Source organism: Ananas comosus, linkage group 9 (genome assembly GCF_001540865.1).
Source record: "Ananas comosus cultivar F153 linkage group 9, ASM154086v1, whole genome shotgun sequence".
Lineage (NCBI taxonomy): Eukaryota > Viridiplantae > Streptophyta > Magnoliopsida > Poales > Bromeliaceae > Ananas > Ananas comosus.
The window spans coordinates 10,004,792-10,031,649 of record NC_033629.1 but is presented as its reverse complement, the minus strand read 5'-3'; the positions used below and the strand labels follow the sequence as shown (position 1 = coordinate 10,031,649).

The 26,858-nt window shown below is 35.4% G+C and overlaps 1 protein-coding gene across 1 annotated transcript; it reads right to left on the bottom strand.

The window, feature by feature from the left end:
• On the bottom strand, positions 5,057-18,642 carry LOC109715461 (T-complex protein 1 subunit alpha-like). Its single transcript, XM_020240467.1, has 17 exons — positions 18,405-18,642; positions 18,268-18,332; positions 16,775-16,864; positions 16,584-16,670; positions 16,332-16,391; positions 16,114-16,164; positions 15,893-15,988; positions 11,488-11,553; positions 10,492-10,709; positions 9,807-9,903; positions 8,622-8,708; positions 7,981-8,115; positions 7,770-7,874; positions 6,881-7,009; positions 6,690-6,793; positions 5,567-5,657; positions 5,057-5,429 (listed from the first exon to the last, which is right to left on the bottom strand). The coding sequence occupies exons 1-17, from the start codon at positions 18,520-18,522 to the stop codon at positions 5,346-5,348; spliced, it is 1,683 nt and encodes a 560-aa protein (XP_020096056.1). The 5' UTR covers positions 18,523-18,642; the 3' UTR covers positions 5,057-5,345.

Sequence of the window (26,858 nt, the reverse complement as noted above, 5' to 3'; positions counted from 1 at the left end):
AAGGAACAACCCTGTTAGGGTGTGCTTTGATTTGCAATTTGCCTCTTTAATGGTTTTGCATATTTTTTTACTTCGTCACTCTGTAATTTAGGATGCACTTACTATCCTTTAATTTTATCTTTGTATCACCACAGTATATTTTACCATCCTATAATGTATACTTCATCATTATGTGATTTGTAAAATGTATCACTTTATTATCCAGTATAACTCTGTTTATGAGTAGATCCTTGTACTAAAATAAATTTAAATATAATTTACAGCTAAACAAGCAGATTAAAGTAATATAAAGTCCATTTCAGGCAAACAAATAATGGAAAACTTTCAAATTTAGTTGAAAATTAACTTTTATAGTAAACTAATGCTGGGGTAAAGCCAGGATTTAAGCTCGGGGGGCTAAGAATATATAATACATTTATCTTAAAACAGACTATTATCAAATAAATTATAACAAAATTTCGATGTACAAAAAAACACAAAATTTTAAAAAAATTTGTTAGCTCAAGAGTCAAAATTGTGTTGGACGTCGATAATTTTTTTTTTTTTTTTTTCAATATGTATGATTATAGAGAACTTCTCAGCCTACAACTTTTCGATAATTTTATAGAAGGCCCGCAACATTTTGGTCCCCTAAGGACTAGAATTTATTATTTGCTATATCTAATTATTTTTTACCAGGGACTGATATGTAAATTTTCAAAATCTGAGGGAGAAATTATTTTAATTTTACTTTAATTTACCTTCATTTCTTTTTTTCTACCTAGATAATATCTAATATATCCTTCAAAACTTCAAAAATATTTAATATACCCCTGTTGGACAAAAATGTCCTTATTGATTTCTATTTTTTTTTTTTAAATATACCCCTAACACATTGGCTTTACTAATGACATTTGGGGTTTAGAAGGATATTTTGGGAATAGAGAGTTAAACTTAAAAATTTTGAATAGTAGTGAGGGTATATAAGCAAAAGTCCCTATATTTGTTTCAATATGATTAGTAAACTTTGTTAGGTTCTTAACTCCAAATTACCGTCAATCTTGATGAAATAAACTGCGTTAACTCCAACAAAATTCTGCTTACTTATATAGCAATGATCCAATAGCTAGCGTTTAGTCAGTCTTGACACCGATTTTTTTTAAATTTTTGTAAAAATTTGATTGAACATCTGGCCCAACATCAAGAAGCCAGATACTCTAAAAGAAGCCATGGGCATCATCTTGTGTGAGGTCGAGATAATCCTAAATGTGCAGAACGATATTGAGAATGATGAGATTAAGCTAAAACACAACGCGTGCATATACAGGAGAAGAGGTCTGGAATCAAATTGAAAAAAAAAGGATAAAAAAATTTGTGAATAAAAATAAAACTCTGAGCAATCAGATAGTAAAACTAAAATATCAAAAACCTAGATTTCTTTTTATGATACAAACCAACCCTAAGTTAACCCCTTTTATTTTTGTCTTTTCATATGAAGTCGGCGAGAGTAGTTACTCAGCTGCCGACTCCAACTAACAGAAGTCGTTAAATCCCACCGTTCCCTCACCGACTTCTTCAACTTGCTGAAGTCGTTAATGTTTTACATTTCGGCGCTGGCTCCATCAACTTTTGCGTAATGAACCACATTTCATCAACTTATATAAGCATGCATATAAACACTTCCTCATCCCCTTCTCTCTCTCTCTCTCTCTCTCATATTCAAGAAGAAGAAGAAGAAGAAGAGGAGGAGGAGGAGAATTTAAAGAACACAACATATATACATATATATATTTACAAACATGATGGAGTACTACTGCATCTCTTCTTGTAGAAGCAGCAACAAGAAGCAGCTCGACCGCCTCCTCCGCCGGTGCCCGACCACCACCACCGACGACGACAACGACGACGACGATGGCGACGCTCTCGCCGCTGCCGCCTCCGCCACGCCATCTCACGCAAGCGAGAAGAGCGAGAAGATCAGCTCGTCGACGGAGATGCTGATGCGAATGGCGGCGTCGGTGTCAGCAGCCGCGACCCCCTCCTCCCCCTTCTGTAGCCCTCTGGCGAGCTCCGCCGCAGCCTCCTCCTCCGCCGGCAGCGGCGACGACTCCTTCGCCACCCCCTACCAGGTTTTTTATTTTTATTATTATTTTTCGCTCTCTCTCCTAACCATGCAAGTTTTTTCTTTATTTTTTTAATATTTTATGCGTATTTCTTTAATTTTTAATGATTCATGCAATAATGAATCTTATTTAGGAGTGTTAAATATAAATATTAGAACATCACTGTTTACTAGTTTAAATTTTGGACAAAGGATTGTTTGTATAATTTAAAATAGATAAAAATATTGTACGTACATATTTATTATACGTACGCATTTACAGGATTATTTTGAATGGAGAAAAGTAAAAAAAAAAAATGATGCTTAATGAAGATACTCGTAAAAAACACATGAACATGACTTGGTTTCTTGTAATTTTTTTAATATTTTTTAATCAGTTATTAAAAAATAAAAAAAAGAATTTACTAAAACAAACTTGTGGATTCTTTCAATTTTAATCAGTCAGATTTTTTTTTAAAAAAAATGCAAAGATGCCCTGCAAATTAAAATATTTGCAAAATAAATGTTTAAATAAAAGAAGGACCACTTTTCAGAAAATTTTTTTAAAAAAACTTTTTTAATGATTAGATTGTGAAAATAAATAAAAATAAAAAATCTTTTTTGGGAAAGTACTTTGACTTATTTTTTCTGGGGAATTAAAAAAGTAATTGATGTTGCAGAGTTCGCGAATCATATCTTGAAATGCGCAGGGATCGCATGTATCACGAGAGAAAGAAGAAGAAGAAATTGAAGGAAGGAAAATGGCAGCTAATTATGGAAGCTTCAAGAAGCTTCTTCACCCTAAGAAGCTGCAAGGCGCTATAAATCCTTCTCTTATGCATAATAAAAGAAGAGGTGGATTAATACTTTTTTTTTCTAATTTTATTTGGCTCCATTTGATATATATATATATATGGCTTAATTCTCCTTTTATATTTATTTTTTTTCCGCCGTGTGTTATGTTCATACTCCTAGAAGCACCTATGTTCATACTCCTAGAAGCACCGATCTCTTGATATCACGCCATTTTTCGATAATTGTATTTCTGAATCACGCCATCTACGTCTCATTAGCATTCGAGAAATCAAATGTTATAATTTTGCGATATTCCAGTGATCGAGTGGCCTCATATATTTCTTATATAGCTACTGATGAAGCAGGAGGAGAGAGAGGGTTTAGCAACAAGTTGCATCCCATATCCATGTCTTCTCCCTTGTCATCAGGTATTAGAAATTGTACATATTCCATATACATTTTAAATAGTTTTCAACACCTCTCTATCTGTTTAGTTCTTCAGCCAAAGGAAAAAAAAAAGAAAAAGAGACAAGATGGTTTTTCACGAAAGGGATTTAGAAATAGCTCAGATAGTTAATTCTTTTTTTTTTTGAGAGATAAGTAGCACGCTACCCGTTTCGTCTATTTCATTTGAAAATAAACTTAGCTGAAAATGTGAATCAACTAGGATTCGAACTTGGGTCTCGGATACCAACCACCAAGCCCTTTGCCACTTGCTTTAGGGATGATCAGATAGTTAATTCTTGCTACGCCAATACAGCTGCAGCGTGTAACTGGGATTCGGAATCGGAAGGCACGTACTACACCGGTAGCAGCGGCGGCGGCGGCAGCAAATATGAGAACTTGGGCAGTGAAAGCTCGACTCGGTGGCGGCCGGGCGGGTCGCGGCGGTGCCGGTGCTTTTCGGCCCGGTCGATAAGGAGCAAGGTGGAAGCCAAGCTGCTTGCATGGAAGGAAGCGCGAATCTCAAAGCTAATGAACAAGTATGAAATCATAGTTCAAATAAGTTTCATACCCTTTCACCTTGGTCGTCTTCTTTTTTTTTTTTTTCTTACCCTGCTTTATGTATCTATACCTACCTCAAACCACACAGTTCTTCATCAACATGAAGTGAAATAATAAAATTGTAGGACACACACACACACACACATATATATATATATATATATATGCTGATACTGCTACTGATCCTGATCCAGAAAGTAAAATTTCCATTATAATTGCAGTAAAAAAACTGTAAAACAATTGTTTTTTAGAGGATAACTACTCAGAAAGTAAAATGTAACATCTTTGGAGTTTTGATTCATAGGATTCTTCACTGTTATGGTTTAGTAGAGGAATGAAGTGAAAGGGTGAAGAATACAGTACAAGCAGGAGTCCATGTACCATCCATAAAAGATAAAGAACAATCCAAATATCAGGGTTTGAAGTTGAATTCATACTGAAACAAACATTCATAGGAAAAATATTTTTCCAACTAAAAAACCACTTGTATCGGGCGCAATTTAATGCGGAAATTTTGGTGGAGTGTCCCTAAATTGCAAAATCTAAACTCCTCAGGCTGAGGAAGAAAGAGGCAGCTATCAATGAATGGGAGCAGCAGCAGATCACGAAAGCCAAGCAGGATATGAAAGAACTCGAGGTATTTGTGATAACAAATAGGTGAAAAATGTGCCAAATTTATCTGAACTATGAACCATTTTGATACATAACCTTTATATTCATCTGTTTCGAATCATTTAGAATCTTGTTGGCAGGAAATTTGGGTGATACAATCAATGTTTTGATCAAATCCACTAGAGCAAACAAATTGAATAACCAAACTATTCTTCTTTTCTTTTTCTTTTCTGTTTTTTTTTAACATCACTAGATGAAATTAGAGAAGAGACGAACGATGGCAATGGAGGAGATGCAATGGAGGATAATGATCGCGCACGAGAAGGCGACAAAGAAGAAGATGGAGGAACAGGCAACAGCAGCTATGAAGATATCCAATGCTGACCACACATTTGAGGATATCTCCAACAACAAAAAACTACCCTGGAGATTATTCTTCCTTTGTTCTTCTATGAATGTATAGATGAATAGATTCAAAATTGCGCAGAATATTACAAGGTTTCCGCTTTCATGGTAAACGTTTAAGCCCATTTTACAGTAGGAGCAGCCGAAAAATCAAAACTCTTTTCAAGCAAAAATATCTTTGATTCTTTTATCTTTATAGCAACACAGAACTCAAGATGGAGGAGCCATTTTTCAAGCAAAAATGGCTCAAGTGGATTAAAGAACTCCTACAGAACAATAGCTAAATAATAGAAATTCCAAATCAGGCACTATAAAATCCCGGGAAATTAGACGGACTCAGAAAGGTTCTACCGCAACAGAACAATTAGAACCAGTTCACGCACACGAGGGAATTACAAAAGTGCTATCTAGAACCACAAAACTTTTAATTTAAGTTCAGCACGAACCTCTAATCCTCCCCATTCTCATCTTCCTTGGCAAGCTTAATCATATCGTCAATCCTCAGAATCGTTATGGCTGCCTCGGTAGCAAACTGCACTCAAAACATAATAATATAATTTAACGTGGAAAGATAATGTTTCTATAATGCAACCGCATTATCTACAAGTATTGCATTATAGTTGTGACGGCAGGGGACAAACCAAACAAAAGAAAAAAAAGAGAGACCACCTGAATGATCTTCACTTTACTCATTGCCGGTTCAATAACTCCAGCTTCAAGATTGTTCCGGATTGTTCCCTTCAAAAGGTCGAGACCCATGCTGCAATATAGTAGAAACAGAGTAAATAAGATTGTCTCGTAAAATTAGCAGAAACCTTAACACTTTCCCAATCAAAATAGTGACAGTTTGCACATTTTTCTCATTTATACAGATGCTAACCTTGTAGATCGTATATCCCATGTGAACCGAATAATTATGTACTTTATACTAGAGTTTTAGATTAACAGCAAAGTTAGTCGTCAGGTCGTGAGGGTAGATATAGTGGAACATTTTTCTTAATTTTGCTTTATTCTCTGGGTTTGTCAAATGATATGTAAGAAAACGAAAGAAACAGAAAAAATGTGGTGTATTAAACACCATGTCAATATATAATATAATCAATCAATATATCAATATCAATAGAATATATCTAAAACAGGAGAATTTCAAGTTATTTGGATCAAATAACTATAGAATTTATCTCTATTTTAAAAAATAGATTTCGGCTATAAATATACAATTCCTGACTAAATTTCAGCTATGATTATATAAATACTAAAAATATGAATATAATTTCACATAGAAAAATGACAGCTTTCTTCAGCAATCAGGGTATGTTTCTCTTTTTCTTTTCTAATTCTCTTCCAAATAAATTATAAATTCTCCTGCGTTTTTCTATGCATATATTTTTTTTGGTTTTCTTTGATTATCTTTTTTACAATCATCATTTCTCAGCTACATACTATTTAAAATATTTGTTCTCACTTTTTTCTACTTTTCAATCATTATTGATTGGCAAGGAATAATTTATTTTCTTAGTTTTTTCAACTGTATATATATAAAATAATAAATTTATTATAAAAAGTGCCCATGCATTGCACAGGAACAAATGTAGTATCAGCAAAGATAATGATGGATAAATATAGCAATCTGAATGAATACATATCACTTATTAAATCATTAATACTTCCCAAATTTAAATTGCAATGAATTTTCCTGGACAATCAAAGCTCAAAAAATATGGAAGGCAAAACAGAAAGGATTTGCTAAAATCAGCTGAGACAGTTGGGTTTAGAATTCTTCTAACAATACCTTGAAAGGTGCTGTTTATCGGCCTTTGTTTGGGAAGCATGATGATAAGCCCGGAGCATCGCAACCAACTCAGTAGCATCTTTTGCAGCATTAACAGCAAGTACCTGAGACCAGTCCAGGCTTTAAATTAAAACACTGTTTAAAGAGCCAAAATTTCAACTTCACAAGAAATTATATTGCCAAATTCAAACCTTAGGTATTATTAGAAGAGCCTCAGCAAACTCCGCAATCGCCAACTGCTCTCTAGAACCCAAAGTTGTAGCCAAATACTCCAAGTACACAGAAAGTGCAGCCTCCACTGCTCCACCGCCAGCTACCACCTGCACCACATTATTAAGAGTGGTAGAAATAAAGTAGGGTTTGAATTTAGATATGTTTCCTTTTATTAATTTTTCGTGTTACTTTTCATTATTTTTCATTAAATTCTAGAAGGTTATAAGCACTTAGAATGGGCTTCATTTATTACTGGTATTGTTGGTTTGTTGAAAAAATCTTCCCTTCTTTCAAATAAAACGAAGTTACTATAGTATATTTATTTTCTGTTCTAAGGCAGAAACCACAAATTAACAGTTCAGAAAAAAGCGAAAATACCAAGATAAGAGGTTCACTGGCAGAACAACTTTTGATTGGGAAACAATATACCATCCTGCCTAACACTTTAGTTGTATATAAAAATCCCAACCTGGACTTGTGGGAGATAAACCCATAGCAAGTTAACCGCTGGGATCTACAATTCCATGGGTGATGGTAGAATAGTCCCATCGCCATGGCTAATCCTTTTTCTGAACTAATTGACATCCCTCACCAAACATGGGGATAACAAGAAGAACTAATCCTGAATAGGGATATATATCACTATCCAGGGGTTAGAAATCCCTCAGCCAAAAACTGCCCAAGTTTTTCCAATTTAAGGGATTCGAAGAAGAACAGAAACAAGAAACGTTACATGATGCCGAACAGACCTTATTTTGACCTTTTTCTCAGATCATAGAAAGAAAAGGTTTAGCTCAGCTAAAAATAAGCATGTACTAACAAAATAAGCATGTACTAACAAAATAAGAGTTACTTTGCATGGTATACCGTATTGGATTCGAGAGTTCGCTTAACAATACAAATTGCATCGTGTAAGGAGCGATCTATCTCATCAAGCATGTAGTCATTTGCACCTCTTAGTATCAAAGAAACCTGCAGTTGGAAATGTCAAAATTAAACAATAACGAGAATTAGGGTTTCAACAATTCTCACCAGAAGAGGAAACAGCTTTATTAACTAGCAAGAAACAAGAACCAACCGCGCTAGTGTTTTTTGTGCCCTTCACCAAAATCACATCATCATCAGCAATTTTTTCCTCCACAACTTCATCTGCATATCCGAGAAATGATGGGTCAAACGTTTCTTCACCTTCCATGTCAGCAAAAGTTGTCACCTGCAGAATGAATCAATGAGTTACCAAAGAAAAGAGAGCTATTACATAAATATACCCATGCAAAATCATCTATTTACTATCAAAACAAAAGAGAACTATCAAAAGGGTCTATTGGTCACTAGTTTCCTTTCAGTCACCCCCCCGCCCCCCAAAATAAAAAAAAAACAAAGAGGTTGAGCAATGAAAAATGGATTGTTAAATAGAAAGGAATGCACCCAATATCTATTCAACTCTGAGAAGGATTGAAGGAGTGAAAGTGGCTGCCGAAATGCATACCTCTTTGCTTCTTTACTGACTAACAATAATATGCAGTCAACATAAGTTATGAATACACAAAAGAAACAAGGAAAAAAGTAAATATCAACCAAAATTGAAATGGATAATGTTGTCTTAAAATATTAGAATAATCAAAGCCTAAAAGTTGGTTTGGGGACCTATCAAATTGTTGTCAGAAATTAGGGTTTAGGATTCAGGATTTATCTTCTGGTGATGGATATTAAACATACCACAGTTGCGCCAGAGGCCTTCGCAACATGACGCAAATCCTCCTTGCGGACACGCCTTACTGCGATTGCACCCGCCCCTACAAAGTACTGCAATCAAAATCAATACAAAGAGTTGGAGTAAGTTTCACCAAACTATCCATATATTCTAAATAAGTATCTTCGCAAAAGATGCAACAACTGAAGAAATCTGCAATAAAGTTGTATACTAAGTAAAAGGCCGCAAGTTAAAAGACAATAGCACATTTATAGTCAAAACCTCACAAGAGGTATGGCTATTGAGTAGAAATTATTGGAAGGGAGAAAGGCAGACCAAAGAAAGAAAAATAACTACAACATAAAACCGCGAATCTTATGGTTTTACTAATACTAGAATTTCCAAAAGAATTTCTTTTGACCTTAATCACTGGTAGTTCAAATTGCCAATTTTAAAAGTTTGGTCTTCCAAAGTTGAGAAAACATCCTATTTAGTACATCAATTTTTGCCTCTTCTTGTAAGCTGTAATAAGTCAATTAAAGACACTCCTTACAGTCAATCAGAATTAGGCCTTTGGGGGGAAGAAATTACCAGGTAGTTTAAGGTACTCGGTATTGTTTTAGGTGATAAGAATGACATATAAAATGGTCGACAAATGGCTCAACAAAAACTGCCTGCCCAATGAAGCTTTGATTGGAAACAGGTCTGTTACAGCCATTAGTGTCAGGTTCACAGGGGAAATTTACTGTTTGAGTATCACATAACTCCCACAATATACCAAATTTCTAGCAAAGCGTCAAACATAAGTACGAGAATGAGTGACAACATGTGAAAGCAGTTGAACTGGACGATCCACGGCAATGAAACACTAGGGGCTTTTAAACATATTCCTTCTGAAATCAACTATTTACAAATTTAACCACGTTAAGTCTGAGTTTGTTATATACCACTAGAAAGTTCAGTTTCTTACAACATACCCTTCCTTTGGTTAAGTTCCGGAGTTACCAAATTCATTTTCCTTTACTTTCTCTCTTGGCGCTTGCATGGTCAACAGGGGTAAATATAGAGTTTAGAAGGCATGCATTTATGTGACATAAGTAGCGGGGAATGATAAATGTCAATACACCAAAATACTGTAAACCAAGACATGCAACTTCAAATATAACAGGAAAAAAAACTGCAGAAAATGAATCCGACTAATAGTAACATGCCTTTAGCGCCATGTCATCAATTCCCTTGGTTGTTAATACAACGTTAGCTCCAGCTTTCAAAAGTTTCTCAATTCGCTCTTTTGTTATATCAGCTTCTCTGCAAGAAGGGAAAAGTTCTACTCACTTATAGGGGGCAGGAAGTTTAAAAGCAATGGAAAAGTTTTGTTGAAATATAGCAAAAGGTTAGACCCAAAAGTTCCAATGGCCGCATGTAGAATAACACTTGGTAAACACATCAGATAATTCGAAATATCTTCTATAGAAACGCTCTTTCACACAATGGATGTCAACAAAATTAAAACAATGAAAAAGAGAAAAGTGAAATAGATGTATTAGCCAAATTGCAATACCCAAAAGGTTGTTGCATCTACTGGCTTCTTGAAACAAAGCTTAAATTAGGTTCTAGTTAAAACGAAGTAGAGAGCTTTCGCTAGCAGTTCTAATTTGGATGAAGGAGACAACAAAGTTAAACTGCATATTAAAAATACCATGTTCCAAAGGCTGAAGATGACATTATAAACTAGAAAGTTGGCACAGATAATAATTAGAAAATGCAAGTTTCGATATTAAGCAAATAGAAAAGTAGATATTAATCATTCTGTAGTCATGTTGAGAAGAGGATCAATAAAGCAGCTCTTTGAAGATGAATAATTATCACAAGGAATTGAAATGCATAATGACTTACCGTTGACGGATCTTTTCAAGTTCCCTAGGATCAGTGACTAAGACTTGGACGCCCATTTGCATTTTCGTCTTCTGAAGATTAAAATCAAGACAAGCAATTCTTGCAGGAGAAACTCTAGTAGGCATTCCCTGAGCTGCACGGCCGGTGTTTAATGCATATCCGTTCAGCAAGTAGCTATCTTTAGCACTTTTTCCATGAGCTTTCAATATATTAATGCCCTATGCAAAAAAAAAGATTCAAGAGATTACAAACAGGCGAAGTGAAGATACAGTTTTGTCTAGGTAAAAGAATGTCATAACAATGAAACCAGCTATCGGGTTCCTCATTTGCCAATAGTTCCTTGGAAGAAAACCTATGATTTCCCACTTGTACAAGATACAAATGGAAAAAGAGAAGCATAAATGTCATGAAATTTCAAGATAGGCAGGGAATCGATAAAAATCCAATTAGCCTGGCGGAGCTTTTGCAACGACAGTGCACAGCAGAGCTGTATGAAGAAGCATTTGCAACTTTTTAATTAAAATCTTTCAAATAGTCTCTTCCTGCTATAGATGCAGAGGCTTCTAAATGGAACAACTTCTTTTCGGCCTCAAGCTCATTTCAACTGTCGGCCACAGCAAAAGCTCTAGAATTTAAGTTTGCTAAGAGCCTAGTTGCTACTCCTTAGAGCAGAAAGCTATTCCCAAAGGTAGGTCAAAAAGGCCCTCAGTTCATTTTAGGCCAGAAAATCCAAATTCCATAAAGAGGCAACTATTGCTGGTTAAAAGCTCCAAAATTTATCAACAAAAAATAAAGTGCATAACTACAAAAATACTTGTTTCAAGTTATGTGGAAGAATTTCTAAAATTATACCAGCAAAGCAAAGACTAAGAGGGGCGTTAAAAATCACCTCAACTTATATTTGTCAAATTACTGTGCCCATAAGAAGTTTTTAAGCTGTACCGTATTCATATCAACAAACAGATTCAGAACTTACAATAGATCATCGAAACTAACCTTGATGGGATATTTGACTTCCCCCTTTGCATTTGTAGTCTTCACACCTTGAACTGCATCTACAACCTAACATAACAGTCAAGTCATCTAATAGATCAAAATCATTTGGCACAATTTAAAGCAGCTGAAACAAAAAAAAAACATAAGAATATAAAGCTTCACAGAAATAACACTAGATGGAGTGAAATTTTCCCATGGAAATCCTGTTAGAGAATAATTCACATGTTATCATCCAAGTAATCCAATACATCATATACAGCTTAACTTAATACTCATTTTAATCATATAAGTTTAAAATCTTTGAACGTCAATTGACTATGTGAGACAAGCATCCAAATGATATCAAAGCTTACGTTCAGATGCAAACATAGGAATTCTTGAATTCTAAGCAAAGCCAATTTTGCAGCTTCAATGTGATATTGGACTTTAAACCTGAGGCAAGGATTGCGGTACCATGCCACTAGCATGGCACTGCAGCACTGGCATGTTGGCATGCATTGGCTCTGGCTTTTGTAATATTTTTTTAAGAAAAATTAGTTTTGTAGAGAGTTTAATATCTCTAACGGATATAAAAACATTTTATGTATCATATCTTACACAACTTAATAAGAATGAAGTCATAAACATCATAACAACTAGAAAATTCATTCTATATATATTATGAAAGTACATGCATGAAACCAAAACCAAAGTCATAATTGGATAAGAAATTATAGGAAAACACTACCATGTGAAAATCTTCTTCTTTCACTAAAAGTTGGTCTTATTATACAATGGAGCTTACTAATTGCTCCAAATGTTAGTAGATTTACAAGTTCTATATATTTTAAGTGTGAAAAAACTTTTGTAAAATTTTTAAATCAAAAAAACTCAAAAGGATCCCAAAAATGTAAAAAAAATAAAAAATCATCTGATTGATATGGTGTCGACACAACCCATGCCACATGCCAAAACAGTCTTAGCACGGTGGCACGGACGGCACGAGCAATCTTTGGTAGGACCTAAGCATATTCCACTCACGAGTTTGGACCAGAACCCAAACATAGAGTCATTTTACTCAATATGAAGCTTTTTTAGACCTTCGGGTCAAGTCTCCATTGTCAAACAGGAAGTCAACCTTTATTACATCAGTAGCTTGCATTCATGTAGAAATCCAGTCAACTCGGAGTTAAACTCAATTCGAACAAATAATAAGTCCTTCTGTGTAGAATTCGAAAAATTAGTCCGACTGATAAATCTTTAGAAAAACCAAATAATGGAAGAATAGACTACAATGAATACGAAGATCATAAAAGATTATCAAACAACTATCCTAGTTCCATAACCTTAAGAATTCACAGACCAGATCTTATTACCCTGATAAGGCCCAGTAAGCTACAGATGACATGGCTGGATTTCAACAGTCAAAAGATACAAGGAATATATGATTAGGGCCACACTACAAGCAATGAGTCTTACTAAGATCCTACTTGATCACAATAAACATATCATACTAAGAAGTACTTTTCTTATATCATTTCGATAAATATGAGTAACATTATTTATTTATTTCAAAAGGGAATATTCTTTAGGCTCCAAACTGCTGACAGAGAGAATCTTAAGAATTATAAGACAGAATAAATGTTAGCGATCTATTACTTTCTTTTAAGAGCCTGCTTTATGAGAACTTAATATTTCATCACCTGAGCATATAGTGGAACAGTAATTAGTTGAGTATATTGACCATTACCACCCCAGACAAGATATTTTCCCATGTAAAATACAACTACAAAAAGAAAAATGGTGACTATGTAAAGCAAGCATTTGCTCTTCACATTCTTGACTTCTTACTTCGTTTTGTGGATCTCCGGCTAACCCACGCACATTCTACGTTCCTCAAATAAAACAAGTTTTACATTTGTCTATTGATTAACCAAAAGATGCTTATGCCTTGTGTTTATGGCTGATGGCTGCTTTTGTCATCATCTATGTTAATATATGAATGGTGAGTTTTTTGGCCACGTGGCTGAGGGAGGGAACCTAAGGGGGGAGCGGGAGTGGAGCTGGGTTGGACCAGCTTTTTTTTTCTTTTTCTTTTCTACTGCTCACTAATTAGAACTAAAAAAATTAGATTTGTTTTCTAAAATTCAATCCAATTCTCCTCTCTTTTGTGATAAAAAATTAAAATATATAAAATTTTTACACATAATTTTTAAATAGTGTAGATTATTATATGTATTAAACATAAATTTTAATTTTATAATATTGATCGCTTAGATATAAATTGTATAATAAATAATAAAAAAGTGATTGATAGAGTTTAAGTTAAAATCTATTTTAATAAATTTAGTTGCGNCTGGAGCAACTAGAGAGAGAGAGATCCCTATTTCGCAACTTTGGGTCCACAACCCCACCACAAACTTATTTACATCAACAAGCCAAAAGTAATTCACTATATATAGATATACAATATAAATAGATATTAGGATATTAAGACACCTCATTGTACTTACCCGTAGCCTTTCTTTTTGCCTCCCCCCATTAATAGCGTCCGAGTGTGCGTGGTCGAGTCACTTATTATTTGAATTCAATAAGTAGCCGCTTCTCCTGAGAGGACAAAAGCCGCCATTGGACTTCGGGCGACAAAAGCTTCCAATTAGGGTTTCATTTCCAGAGAGAGCGAGAGGGGGGGAGGGGGAGAGAGAGGGGACAATGGACAGTGGTGAAGGGAACCCGCCGGCGGCGGTGGAGGAGGAGGAGGCGAGAGGAGAAGAGGTGTAGGAACGAAGAAGACTATAAATATGGCATTGAAGTATATTAACTAAATCTGTAAGCTAAACGACGAATTTAAATTTTAAAGTTAATGTATCATTTACTCATTCAAATTTAACATGTAGAAAGATTGGATAGTAAAAAACAAAATTTTGAAAGGTTGGATAGTTAATTCAAAATGGTTTATAGTTCTAAAAATTTCTACACGCTTTTACTTTGATTTTCATATCAAACTTCAATGCCATATTTATAGTTTGAAGAGCAATCTATTTTATATTTAAAATTTTTTTGGAATATCGAAAATATGATTGATTGACTTTTAATTTTAACAATTAGACATTCTAAAATTTATTAGATAGTTTAACATATCATATAGACCTTTGCCTTTGCCTGAAATAGAATTAAAATATAAAAAAGATAAATTACGCTTTTGGCTCCAAACTATAAGAATGTGACACTTTAGTCCTTGAATATTACCGCATTACATTTTCTTGCTCAAACTATGAGGCACGTGATGCTTAGTCCTCAACTTTAATTACTTGCAATTTCTGACTCTAACTATAAGGCATATGATATTTTAATCCTCAACATTTACTGCTATTATAAATAGAAATTTATTATTCTTATAGTTTTTCTCTTATTCTCTTTTATTCTTCTTATATTTTTATCTTATGCTTTTACTGTAGCTGCTGTTGTTTCTTCTGAAGTTATTTTATTTGTTTTTTTTTTAACTCTTTGACTTTTTATTATTATTTTTAGTTTTATTTATTATTATTTTTTTCTACGGAATCAACCCGCGGCAAAGTGCGGGTATCTTCACTAGTTTCTCATGAAAACAAAGATGATTGTCTTTGATTTTCAATTATTCTTCACTTCCAAGGAAATTGAATAAAAGTACTACGATATCAATCTGATCTGCATATGAACATGGTTTCATCACAGACGGGATTTGATATGCCATACTTATCTTGATACATTTGTTACTTGTTATGGTGTATCAAACCTGCACACCTATTGTCTTAAGAAAGTTCCCTGATACGAAGAATCTTTAAGGGCAGATAAATCTATCAAAAAAACACTGCACTACAAAGATCAAAACGAAGAGAAAGGCGATTTATTGCATAGCTTAGGAAGGCCTGGAAGCTCAAAAGCATGACAAGTTTTATAGCATTAGGTTTGTTTAAAGTGGTTCAACAGCAAGGTCAGGTGGAAATAATAATTAGAAAAATTTTATCCAGATTCCAGAGCCATGTTCAAGGGTTTAAAATTCAAAAGAACAACCAGACCTAGCCGCTGAAGTGGGTCAAAACACAACCAAACAGTTGAAGGCCTCTAACCATGGTTCTGAATATTAAGTACAGTACATACAAATCAGCTTTGACCCAAGTCGATTTGCGTGCCAACCAATCATTTGTAGCCTTAAATCTAACAAAACCAACAGAGAATATAATCACGATCCATGATTCAACAAAAAAAAACAAGATAACTAAAAAAGAAATCTAGCTACAACAGCAAGTTATCAGAAATTGCACTTTTTTATATAGACCACTAGAGCCATAGAACTCATAGGCTTGTGTATCCATCAAGAAAACCAAATACTGGCACAATTGAAAGTAGCCCTCTGAATGAGATGAAACAATCACATGAACCTTACCAAATTTGCAAAGAAATCACTGTCAGCAGCAATCAACTTTGATGACATACTTGTCTTCGCACAGTTTACAAGGGAATCTTTGCCAAGCTTTTCAACCTGAAGAGTGACAAATCAAAGCTCTTCGTCAACCAGGTCAGAGCTTTCATAGGCTTATTCTTTGTAGTAGAGAAGTATAATGAGAGGTAACAGCATAATATTAATATCAACAAAAAGAGTTATACCTTAACAGCTAGTTTTTCTTCAACATATTTGCAGGCTTCGCGCATCGCAAGCTGATCAATGAAGAACATATATGTACATAAAAATTATAAATGGAAAACCAGAACACATTCTGGATGTCACCTCCAATTTTGCCGTAAGTGTACAAGCAAGGATATACAAAAAGATGAAAAATTGGAGAATGCATTGCAATTATAACACAATGAAGCATGAAGTTTACCCGATAGCCACTGATAATAGATGTTGGGTGGATTTTATTCCTCACAAGCTCATTCCCTCTCTGCAGTTAACCAATAAATAAATAAAATTAAATTAAAAGAAAAAAGATAGCTACAAGGCACCTCCTCAAAAAAGTGTACAGCATTTGAAAGAAGACTTTGATATAACTACACAATAAGTCAATAACTCAAGAAAAATGACAAAATATCTACCATCCCAAAATGACAAACTAGGTGTACTCCAGATGTATCACCTTAAGTAACTCTGCAGCCACAATAACCACAGATGTCGTGCCATCTCCAACCTCCCGATCTTGAAGCTCAGCCAGCTCAACAAGAACCTATATTCTCAATGTAGGTACAATTAATAGAGTCTGATTACACTATAAGAGAGTTGTATGTCCAAAGAAGTAAAACAACTATATCATTAGGTAGTAGCTATCACCTTGGCGGCTGGATGCTCAACTTCAAGCATCTTGAGTATTGTTGCACCGTCATTGGTAATTGTCACATCACCAATGTCATCGACTAGCATCTAGATCATTTAAGTTAAAGATATTAGTTTCTCACATGTAAATCTGCATTCACATACATGATTCAGCTAGAATATAACCGCTAATTGCATTCAAATTAATTTACTACAAGTAAGGAAACCAAGTGGAGATTCTTAACATTTTTTTTAGAAATAATGGTCGTATACAACGAGAGCCTAAAGAGAAGAATTCATAGATAAAAACAGACCATTAAAACAGCAAGAGTGGGCATAATTTTCATTTCCCATATAACCAAATTCAGAACTCAGAAGAGAATTTAATTTAAATTCAGTAGGAGCCTCCTTTAGAAACGATATTAACACTTTTGTTTCAATGTTAACAAACATGGATAAGGATTGTACAAAACCTTGTACCAAAAAAAAAGAGCAAAATCAGTCCCAGCATATTGAACAGCTAAGCTAATGAACATCAGATAGACAAAAGGAGGTATGTTTTATTCGGGCTAAAGCATTGGTTCCCACCCAGTCCCTCATATACTCATATGGACTCTAGTCTAGAAAGGTCTCTTTGTTGCCACATTTCGATCAACAGATGTACTCTAAGATGTCCGACAGATCTTGACTATAGAAGCATCTATACAAAATGTAACAAAAATACAAGGAAAACACTACATGATAATGGAGACTAGAGTTTTGGCATCCGCATGCATCATCCTTGAGGCCTTTCTATCAACTCAATGGATACGGGCACCAGCAAATCACTCCATTTGTACGTTTAGTGCTCTAAAATGGGCAAACACATATAACGCATTGGCAAGTCAGGAATCCCAGTTGAGTTTGACTGAAGATTATGACTACACCGGACAAATTATGCACTACCATATTTAAAAATTTTAGAAAAACAACCATTCCTCGACTTCATACATTTTGCAGATCCGAAAGCCGTACTAAGCACATCCAACCTAGTTGTTCCCACTCATTACAAATTCCCAAATATCGCTATATAGGTAACTTATATTGACTAGTTGAGGGAAACTATAAAACCAGATGGGAACTAACCCTATTACACATTCTCTTTACCACTTCAAGTGCAATTTTACGGCATCCTAATAACTTGTTTGGCCTGACTGGAGCTTCTACAGAAGCACTATTAAGTGAAGCTACTTGAAAAGGCCCAAACAGCTTTTTCATCAACGATTCAACATACTCCCCAGTAGCTTTCTGCTGCAACAGAAAAGCGGAAGCTCTGAATCCAGGCTTCTTCTTTCGGGGTTTAAAAGGTCATTTCTCTTCGCCAAACACTTAGCTACTGCTTTTTCAGATTTAAAATGAGCTCTTTTTTCTTAAAGCCAAGCGACACAGGCCCTAAAAACACCAATCTTTGCAAAGCACGATCTAAATCAAAGAATTTGAAGTAAAAAAGAAAAATCTTTTCCTTCTTATACCTTGTCGAGACCGACGGGTCCCAGCGACGACTTCACGATGTTGGCGACGGCTTGGCACGACATCACTGCAACACACCAAAACAATCAAAACAAGAGAGAGAGCGCAAAATGAAGGGTTAATCCACGAGAAATCCCACGAATTTGGAGTGATCGGAGAGGAACTGGGAGAAGCGCTCGCGTATCGTTCTGGGTGCGGACGTCCTGGCCGGAATGGCGCTCCCCGAGGATGTCCGGCGACTGGGCCATGATCGCCATCACCGGAGCTTGTTTCGAAGGTGGGGAGGGGAGAAACCCTAGATTTACTACTCCTTGAGAAAAGAAGGAGACGAGAGGAAAAAAGAGGAGGCGGGAGATAGGGGAGAGGGGAGAGGGGAGAGGGGGAGCCTAGAGAGTTCGAAGTGACAAATATTGAAGCTAGCAGGGTTGGGGTTTTGCAGTTTTTGTGGGAGAAACGAGAAGGGGAGGTCGGGTTGACGGGTATAGATTTATGAGCTTTTTTGGGCCAGGCTGGGCTGGGCTAGGTTGGGCTAGGCTGGGCTGGCACATCAACCAAAAGAAGCTCATCTGTATATATTTTCTGCATCCTGCAGAACAAGTCAATCAAGTAATGCCACTAGACAAGATGGAAGTCAAGGGTGGGCACTTCCCAGTGAATAGTTTTATTTTATGGTTAATTTCATACAGCTAGCTCCCGTAAACATAGTAAATGACAAATATATTTTTATAAAATTTAACTTTCATATGTTATTCCTGTCAAAGTTCTGATATTTTCAAATATGTCCCTAAACATAGTAAATGACAAATATACCTTTATAAAATTCAACTTTCGTATGTTATTCCTGCAAAAGTCCTAATAGTTTCAAATATGTCTCTACCGTTAAAATCTGTTAGAAAATTTTGGTTAACTATAAGTTAAATACTTAATTCTGGTTAATTTTTGACATTTTTATTCCTCTTATATTATACTGTTATGATTTTTGAGGGACATATTTGTGATAGTAAAGTTGAAAATATAAACAGTTCTCTGACGGTAACAAATCAAAGAAACATATTTGAAAACATTAAAATTTTTGTAGAAACAACATATGAAAGTTGAACTTTGTAGGAATATAGAGATCTGTATGAAATTAATTCTTTATTTTAATAAAAATGTATGTTATTACACTAATCTTATGCCCATATATAATTCCTATGTACAAATCTCACGCGCTGGATTGCAAACATGTTGGATACGAAAATGTACGAGAGAAAACTGCATCAGATGAGGGGAAAAAAAGACTCACTTCATCCCAAGGCTAGCAATGGCTTACAAAGCTCGCATTTCTTGATCGTAACAGCCAACTAAAGCACCGTCTAGGCTGAGTCGAGGTGTTATTTTTGGGCGGTTTGAAGCGGTGTTTTTCTTTTTCTCAATTGATGTAGTTTTCTCTCTGTTTTCGCATCCAACGTGTTTGCGGTTCAAGTCAACATATAAGATTTGTACGTAGGAATTATCAACGCATGCATGAGATGTGTATGTAGGAAGTTTTAGCCATATATATTTAAAATATATTGTTGTACATCATTTTGGCAATTTTGTAAATTTACTCTATTTTTAATTTATATATATAGCCCACCCTACACACACACACACACACACACACACACACACACACACACACACACACACACACACACACGTAAGAGAGGGGCCTCTTATCCATAACATGGCAGCAGAGTTAGAGCTTTTATAAATCTTCTCTTTTTCCAAGTTCTTTTGCATTTGCATATTCATAAGTATATCTATTTTTTCTTCTTTTCTAGGTCTCTTTATATCATGTCTATTTCATCTAAACTTAGATCCACATTCTCTAATAATCCCTTTGTTATTAATATTTACGATTTTGTTCTTGAAAAACTTGATATAAATAATTATTTGACTTGGTCTTATCTTTCTACTCCAGTCTTGGAGATATATGATCTTCATTCTTCAAGATCATCTCAAAGTGAATGCTTCTCTGCCTAAAACAATCATTTCTTCTGATAATAAAATCATCCACAATCCTAATTATTCCTCATGGCACAAGCTTGATCAACTTATTTTAAGTTGGATTAATGCAACAATCACAAAGGAATTAAGTTCTTCCTCGATCTTCTGTACAATTTTAAATGTGCTCATGATGCTTGGGTAGCACTAGAGGAGCATTTTATGGACAAATCAATCTACATCATGCGAGCTTCATCTTAAATCTCAGCTTCATAATATAAAAAAGGTGCTCTCTCAATTGATACTTATTCCCAAAAGTTTAAGGAACTTGTCGATGCCCTTGCTACCATTCATTATTTGATCATAAGCAACTAATGCATGTTTTAGAAGGTCTTCCTCCTACTTTACGAATCCTTGGTTACGGTTGCAGCAAATTAAAAGCCCTCACCAAAGTTTCGTGAACTATGGACAATGCTTCTAAATCACAAAGCACATCTAGAACGTATGATCAGCTCTACTTCATCAGATTTATCAGCATAAGCTCAACCAACTACTTCAGTTTCCTCCCAAAACCAGCCTTCCTCAACTACTACTCAAACTTCAAACTCCTATTATTCTACGCAACGAAACCAGTCTTCTATTAGGGGTCGAAGTGGTCGTTGGCACGGCTATTGTGGTGGCCCAGGAGGATGATGGAACTTCGGCAACAACTCTTCTGCAGCACTGACCGTCCCTAGAGCAAGTGGCAAAGGGTTTGGTGGTTGGTACCCGAGACCCAAGTTCGAATCATAGTTGATTCACATTTTCAGCTAAGTTTATTTCTAAATGAAATAAATGAAGCGGGTAGCATGCTACCTTTCTCTCAAAAAAAAAAAAAAACCTCTTCTGTAGCTTGCAGATCTATTTTTACTTTGTAGGATGCTGCAATACTGTTAAATAAAGTGCATCTAGAATATTATTTTCATATTAAACGTAAAATTAGAATTCTAAACCTTATATAGTATAAGAGTTTTTTATTTATTAATTTAAATTTTTGGACAACTTGCTCTTAATTTGACTCGGCTCTAACCCTAGTAGTTTCAAGAGGTTTCTGGATTCCATTTTATATTTATTTCCTAACTGTTTTTAGCACAAGTGGTAAAAATATGATATATAATTAGTACCCAAGATTATAAATTTGAATACAGGCTACTTCACATTTTCGATCATGTTCCATTCTTTTTTAAAAAATAAAGCAGGTAGTATGCTGCCTTTCTCTCCCTCAAAAAAAATTACATCTATTTTTTTTTTTTTTTTTTGAGGAAACAGAGATATATCCTATTTGTGTAAGCACTACTTCTACGACAGCCTAGGATGTATCCAAAATCCAAAAGTTGTGGGAGCAGCATAACAGAGAGGACAAAACAAAACTAAAGCTAAGGGCATGTTTGGTTCGCTAAAAATGTAGTATCGAAAGTGATATTTTTAGAAAGTGACATCTTATTGGTTGTTTGGTTTACGATAGTAAATATAAAAGTCACTTTATGAAAGTGGGCTGATAAAGTGAGTTATAACTAAATATCACATTTTTTACTTCGGCTCAAAAAATTCGGAAGTCACCGAAAGTGGAGAGCTTAGCTAAGAGGTTATATTTGGTCTTAACTTTAATATTTAAATTTATTTTTAAAGTTTAATTTCACTTTAAATTTGAATTAAAATTATGATCATATTTTGAATTTTATTTGTGAAATAAAATTCAACATAAAATTTTAAATTCAAATTTATAACTTTATATTTAAATTTAAATTTTTAAATTTTATTTTTATTTAAAGTTGAATTCTAGACTTTAAATTTAAATCTTAAATTTTAAATTTTAATCAAATTATTTTTAGTTAAGAACTTCAATTTGAAATTTGAATTCAAATTGTTTCAAATATAAATTCAAATTATTAATTAAAATTTAAATTTAAACTTTAAAATTTCAAGTTAAAATTCAAATTCAAATTTAAATTTGTTATTTACATTTAAATTCAATAATGAGTTTCAGTCTGAATTTGAATTCAAATTATAAATTCAAATGCTCGATTCGAATTGTGATTTAAACTCATATTTTAATTTTAATTTAAATATTAATTTAAATTGTGAATTTATATTTGAATTCAGAATTTAAGATCAAAGAGTGAATTAATATATGATTCAAATTATAAATTCAAATTTGAATAAATGTTCTAATTTTTGTGTTGAACTTTTATTTTAAAATTTAATTTCACTTATAAGTTATAACTTAAATTTTAAATTCAAATTGTAAATTAAATTTATGTTTTAAATTTTAATTATAAATTCAACTCAGATTTAAGTTTAAATTTAAATTTTAAAATATAACTTTGAATTCTAAATATTAATTTAAATTTAAATTTTTAATTTAAATTGTTTGTTTATATTTTTACCTCTTTATATATAATTTAATAATCAAAAAATATAAAATTATAGTTTTAATTTTTAACTTTATAACAACCAAACAATCGAACTAAAAAGTCACTTTTATAAAAGTGACTTTTTCCACTTCGCCGACTTTCGAGTAACCAAACATCCCCTAGACAAAACTAACGAAACCCAAAAAAACTAAGCAACAATTAGCCTCCAATCACTGATAGCCAAAGTTTCACCGTACTGAGAGTTCTCTTTCCCGTTTCTTCACTTCGGACGAGGTGATCGTTGAAGATGCGCATGTTTCGCTGCTTTCACAATTCCCAACATGCCGCTGCAAAGCAAAGATCGAAGTTTCTCTTTAGTTGCCCCCTTAACGAAAGCCTTGCGCCAGTCCACCAGGTTGGTAAATTTCCTGGGAGATTAGTTGAGTAGTCGGAATAGCTTGTAGGAGGTAATTCCACACCATCGTCGCATAATTGCAGGAGAAGAGGATATGTTCCAGATTTTCATCATCTGCTAAGCAAAAACACAGATCGAAGGACCGTGCAAACCCTTCTTAGTTAAGGTGTCAGTTGTCAAGATTCTGTTCCTCCCAGCAAGCCACATAAATACTTTGACTCTTAGGGTGTATTTGGTTCGCGCTATCTTTTTAAGATTCCTACTAATTCAATAGGAATAAAAAAAATATGACGGTGTTTAGCTAAACGCACTAAGTAATCTAGTTGATAATATTAGATTTTACTTGGGAATGAGATTCATCCCAAAGTACTAATCTAATTCCCTTGAGGGAGGGTGGGTATCCTCACATTAATTAATTGCGATAATCATAATATGTCTCATCTCTTTTTTTCTTCCTACACACCGGCTAGTTGGTATTATTTTTCTTTACACTCTAACCTCATATCTCTCTCTAAACTTATCTTTTTCTCTCTAAACTTCAACTTTTTTTTTCTCCCTCTAAACTAAGCTCTCTCTCCCCCTGTTTTTCTAAAATCTCAACTCTCTCACTCCTTATAACTTCGACTCTATTTCTCTTCCTATTTCTTTAATCTTAAATAACATGACTAAATAATATGACCGTACAAACCAAACACATGAATGCTACATTCTTAGTAATAGGATGGATAGAAATAACATTCTCGGACATCTTTTTATTCTTAGTAATCTTTCATAGTGCGAACCAAACACGCCCTTAGGGGAATCTTGAGTTTCCATAGAAAAGGGGTATTGCATACATTGACCCCGTCGAAGATAAGGAAGTCATAAGCATTTCGTACTGTGAACGTACCATCGGCATTCCAGCGCCATATGGCTGAGTCATTAGGATGAGAACGTGTGGTATTCTGGATCAATGTTTTGAACAGCGGAAGCTCTTCCTGTTGTTGCTCACCTAGACACAGTATAGGATGGAAGTGCAGGCTAGTATTGTGAGCAAGGCGCCGCATCCAATTTCTGACCGACAGGTGCTTGTGGCTCGATATAGCATAGAGGTTTGGGAATTGATTCCGAACGGTGAACTCTCCAGACCATCTTGCGTTTCAGAACGAAGTAATCTTCCCGTAACCTATGGAAAAGTATGTTGACGCATGAAAAGCTTTAGCGGTGCTGAGGACTCCTTTCCAAATTCGGCAGCACCTAGTTGGCATGTAGCTTCCTAGTGATGGAGGCCTGTGTTTGTAATATTTTTGCATTAGCAATCTGACCCAGGGTAGGTTCTAAGAGTTGTAGAAGTTCCAAAAGCTTTTCATCAGTAGGGCCGAATTCATGGCGTGCAAGTTTCGGATGCCCAAACCTCCACATCTTTTATGGCGGCACACATGTTCCCATTTGACCAGACAGTGGAAACCATTTTGTAATTTTTTCCTCCTCCAGAAAAAATGTCGACGAATAGTGTCAATAGACTTTGTGGCCCAAGTCAGCAGTCGAAAGATACAGCAAAAATAATAGGGGATGGTCGAAAGCACCGAATTTAGTAGCACAAGCTGACCTCCTCTTGAGAGTGTGAGTCCCTTCCATCCAGCCAGACAATTATCAATCTTTTCAATAATCGACATGTAATCAGCTTTGCATAATCTCTTTGGAGAGAGATGTAGCCCCAGGTAGGTTATTGGAAAGCCTTTCACAGAACAACCAAAAAGAGTGAGCCAAGGTGTTAGCTAGATCGGAAGGCAAATTAATAGGGCTGATGGAGCTTTTAGTATAGTTGATCTTGAGACCCGAGTAATCAGAGAACGTGTCAAGGATGATCTTGATAGCCGCAGTTGACATGGAGGAGCCATCTAAAAATAGAATTAAATCATCAGCAAATTGCAAAGTGTGTAGTCTGACATCTCCAATTCCTACATCCGGTAACATATGGGAGGTAGTTGCTAGGTGGATCATTCTGAACAGTACATCAACACAAAGAATGAAGAGTAGAGGAGATAGCAGGTCCCCCTATCGAAGCCCTCGTTTGCAATTGAAACTTTGTACGGGAATGCTATTTAAGAGCACAGACATGTTGGTAGATTGAAGTAAAGTATGTATCCATGTGATCCATAGTTGAGTAAAACCCCGCTCTTGGAGTACTTCGACTAAGAATCGCCAATTTATGTGATCGAAAGCTCGCTCAAAGTCAATCTTCAATAGGGCTGCTCTTTGCTTGGTGGTGTAAAGATGATGAGTGAGGATATGGGCACAGTTGAAGTTATCGAGAATATAACGGCCCTTAATAAAGGCTGCATAAAACTTTGCCCGGGATTACATCTATTTTTAATCACATAAATTTTTTTGGCCTCCCTCATGTTTATCTCTCTTGCAGATTCACGGGAATGGTTCTTTTAATTATATTCCCCACACAATACATTTAAATATATGATTACGTTGGATTGTTACTAACTATTTAATTGCCATGCATTAAACCTGAGAATGTTCTTTGATACAATTTCCACCAAAATTATAATACGCATACACTCAAAGAGAGAGAGACAGAGAGAGAGAGAGAAAGAGAGAGCTCGCCATACACCCCTCCATATTGTATTCCACAATAGCCATATGTTTCTACTATTTGCAGTCATGGATTTTTTTGGACCTTTTTCGCTATTTCAACACTCACATGCTTATTATACCCCCTCTTAATGTCAACTTTCCACTATTTCTACTATTTACAGATTCGGTCCGAATTTTTAGTAAACTAACCAAAATGCCCTTATTATTTTTTCTTTCTCATCTTTTTTTTCTCTCGTTCTTTTTTCTTCTCTCGTTCTTTTTTTTTTCCTTTCCGAAGAAGGCAGCGGAGGCAGAGGCGGAAACGGCGTGCCTCGCCTCTGCCCCCACGCCCTCGTCCTCGCCTGCGCACCCCGCCCTCCTCGCCTCCGACCCCGCCGAGGCTGCGCCGCGNCCGCGACTCCTTTTTTTTTTTTTCTTCGATGCTCCTCCACTGCCTTCGCAGCCCACCGCCGCCGCTGGCGACGAAGAGAAAGTGCTTCCCGGGGACGAAAAGTACATCGGCGAAAGGGGGGAGAAAACTCCGGCGAGGGTGGTGGTTGCGATAGAGAGCAAGGGAGAGATCGTGACCAAAAAAATTATAAAAAAATAAAAATAAAAAAATATTTTTTCCACCATAAAAGATCAAAAATCATATAAGAATGAAGAAGATAATGAAATTACACCGTTAAAATATTGTTGCACTATTTTAAAAAAAATTTACACTATTTTAAATAAACGTTGCACTCTTTGAGACAGAAATTACAGTCTTTGGAATCAGATTTACACTCTTTAGGATGAAGTTGCACTGTTTACGTAGAAGTTGCACTCTTTAGGATGAAGTTGCACTATTTCTTTTTTCTTCTTCTTCCTCCAATTTACACTATTTTTTTTTCCTCTTCTTCCTCCTTCTTTCTTCTCCTTCTCCTCACTGAGTGTCCCCACCGCCCTCATCAAATCCCTCTGCTTCTCCTCTGCCGCCACCGCCGACCAACACAACAACAGCAACAACAACAACGCCCGTGTGCTACCCATGCTCGTCACCGTCGGCGCCGTGCCGACCCTTCTCGACGTCTCCGACTCGGCCGCTGCGAACATCGCCGGCAGCTTCAGCAGCGTCGACAAGTTGTTGGAGCCCGCGTCCACAGCTTCGAGTGCACGATTGGGCCATAAAGCATCCAAATATTGAATATGATTAAGTCTCAATTTGGTCTAATTTGGCCAAATCGAGGGGTTTGACTCTTGATAGAAT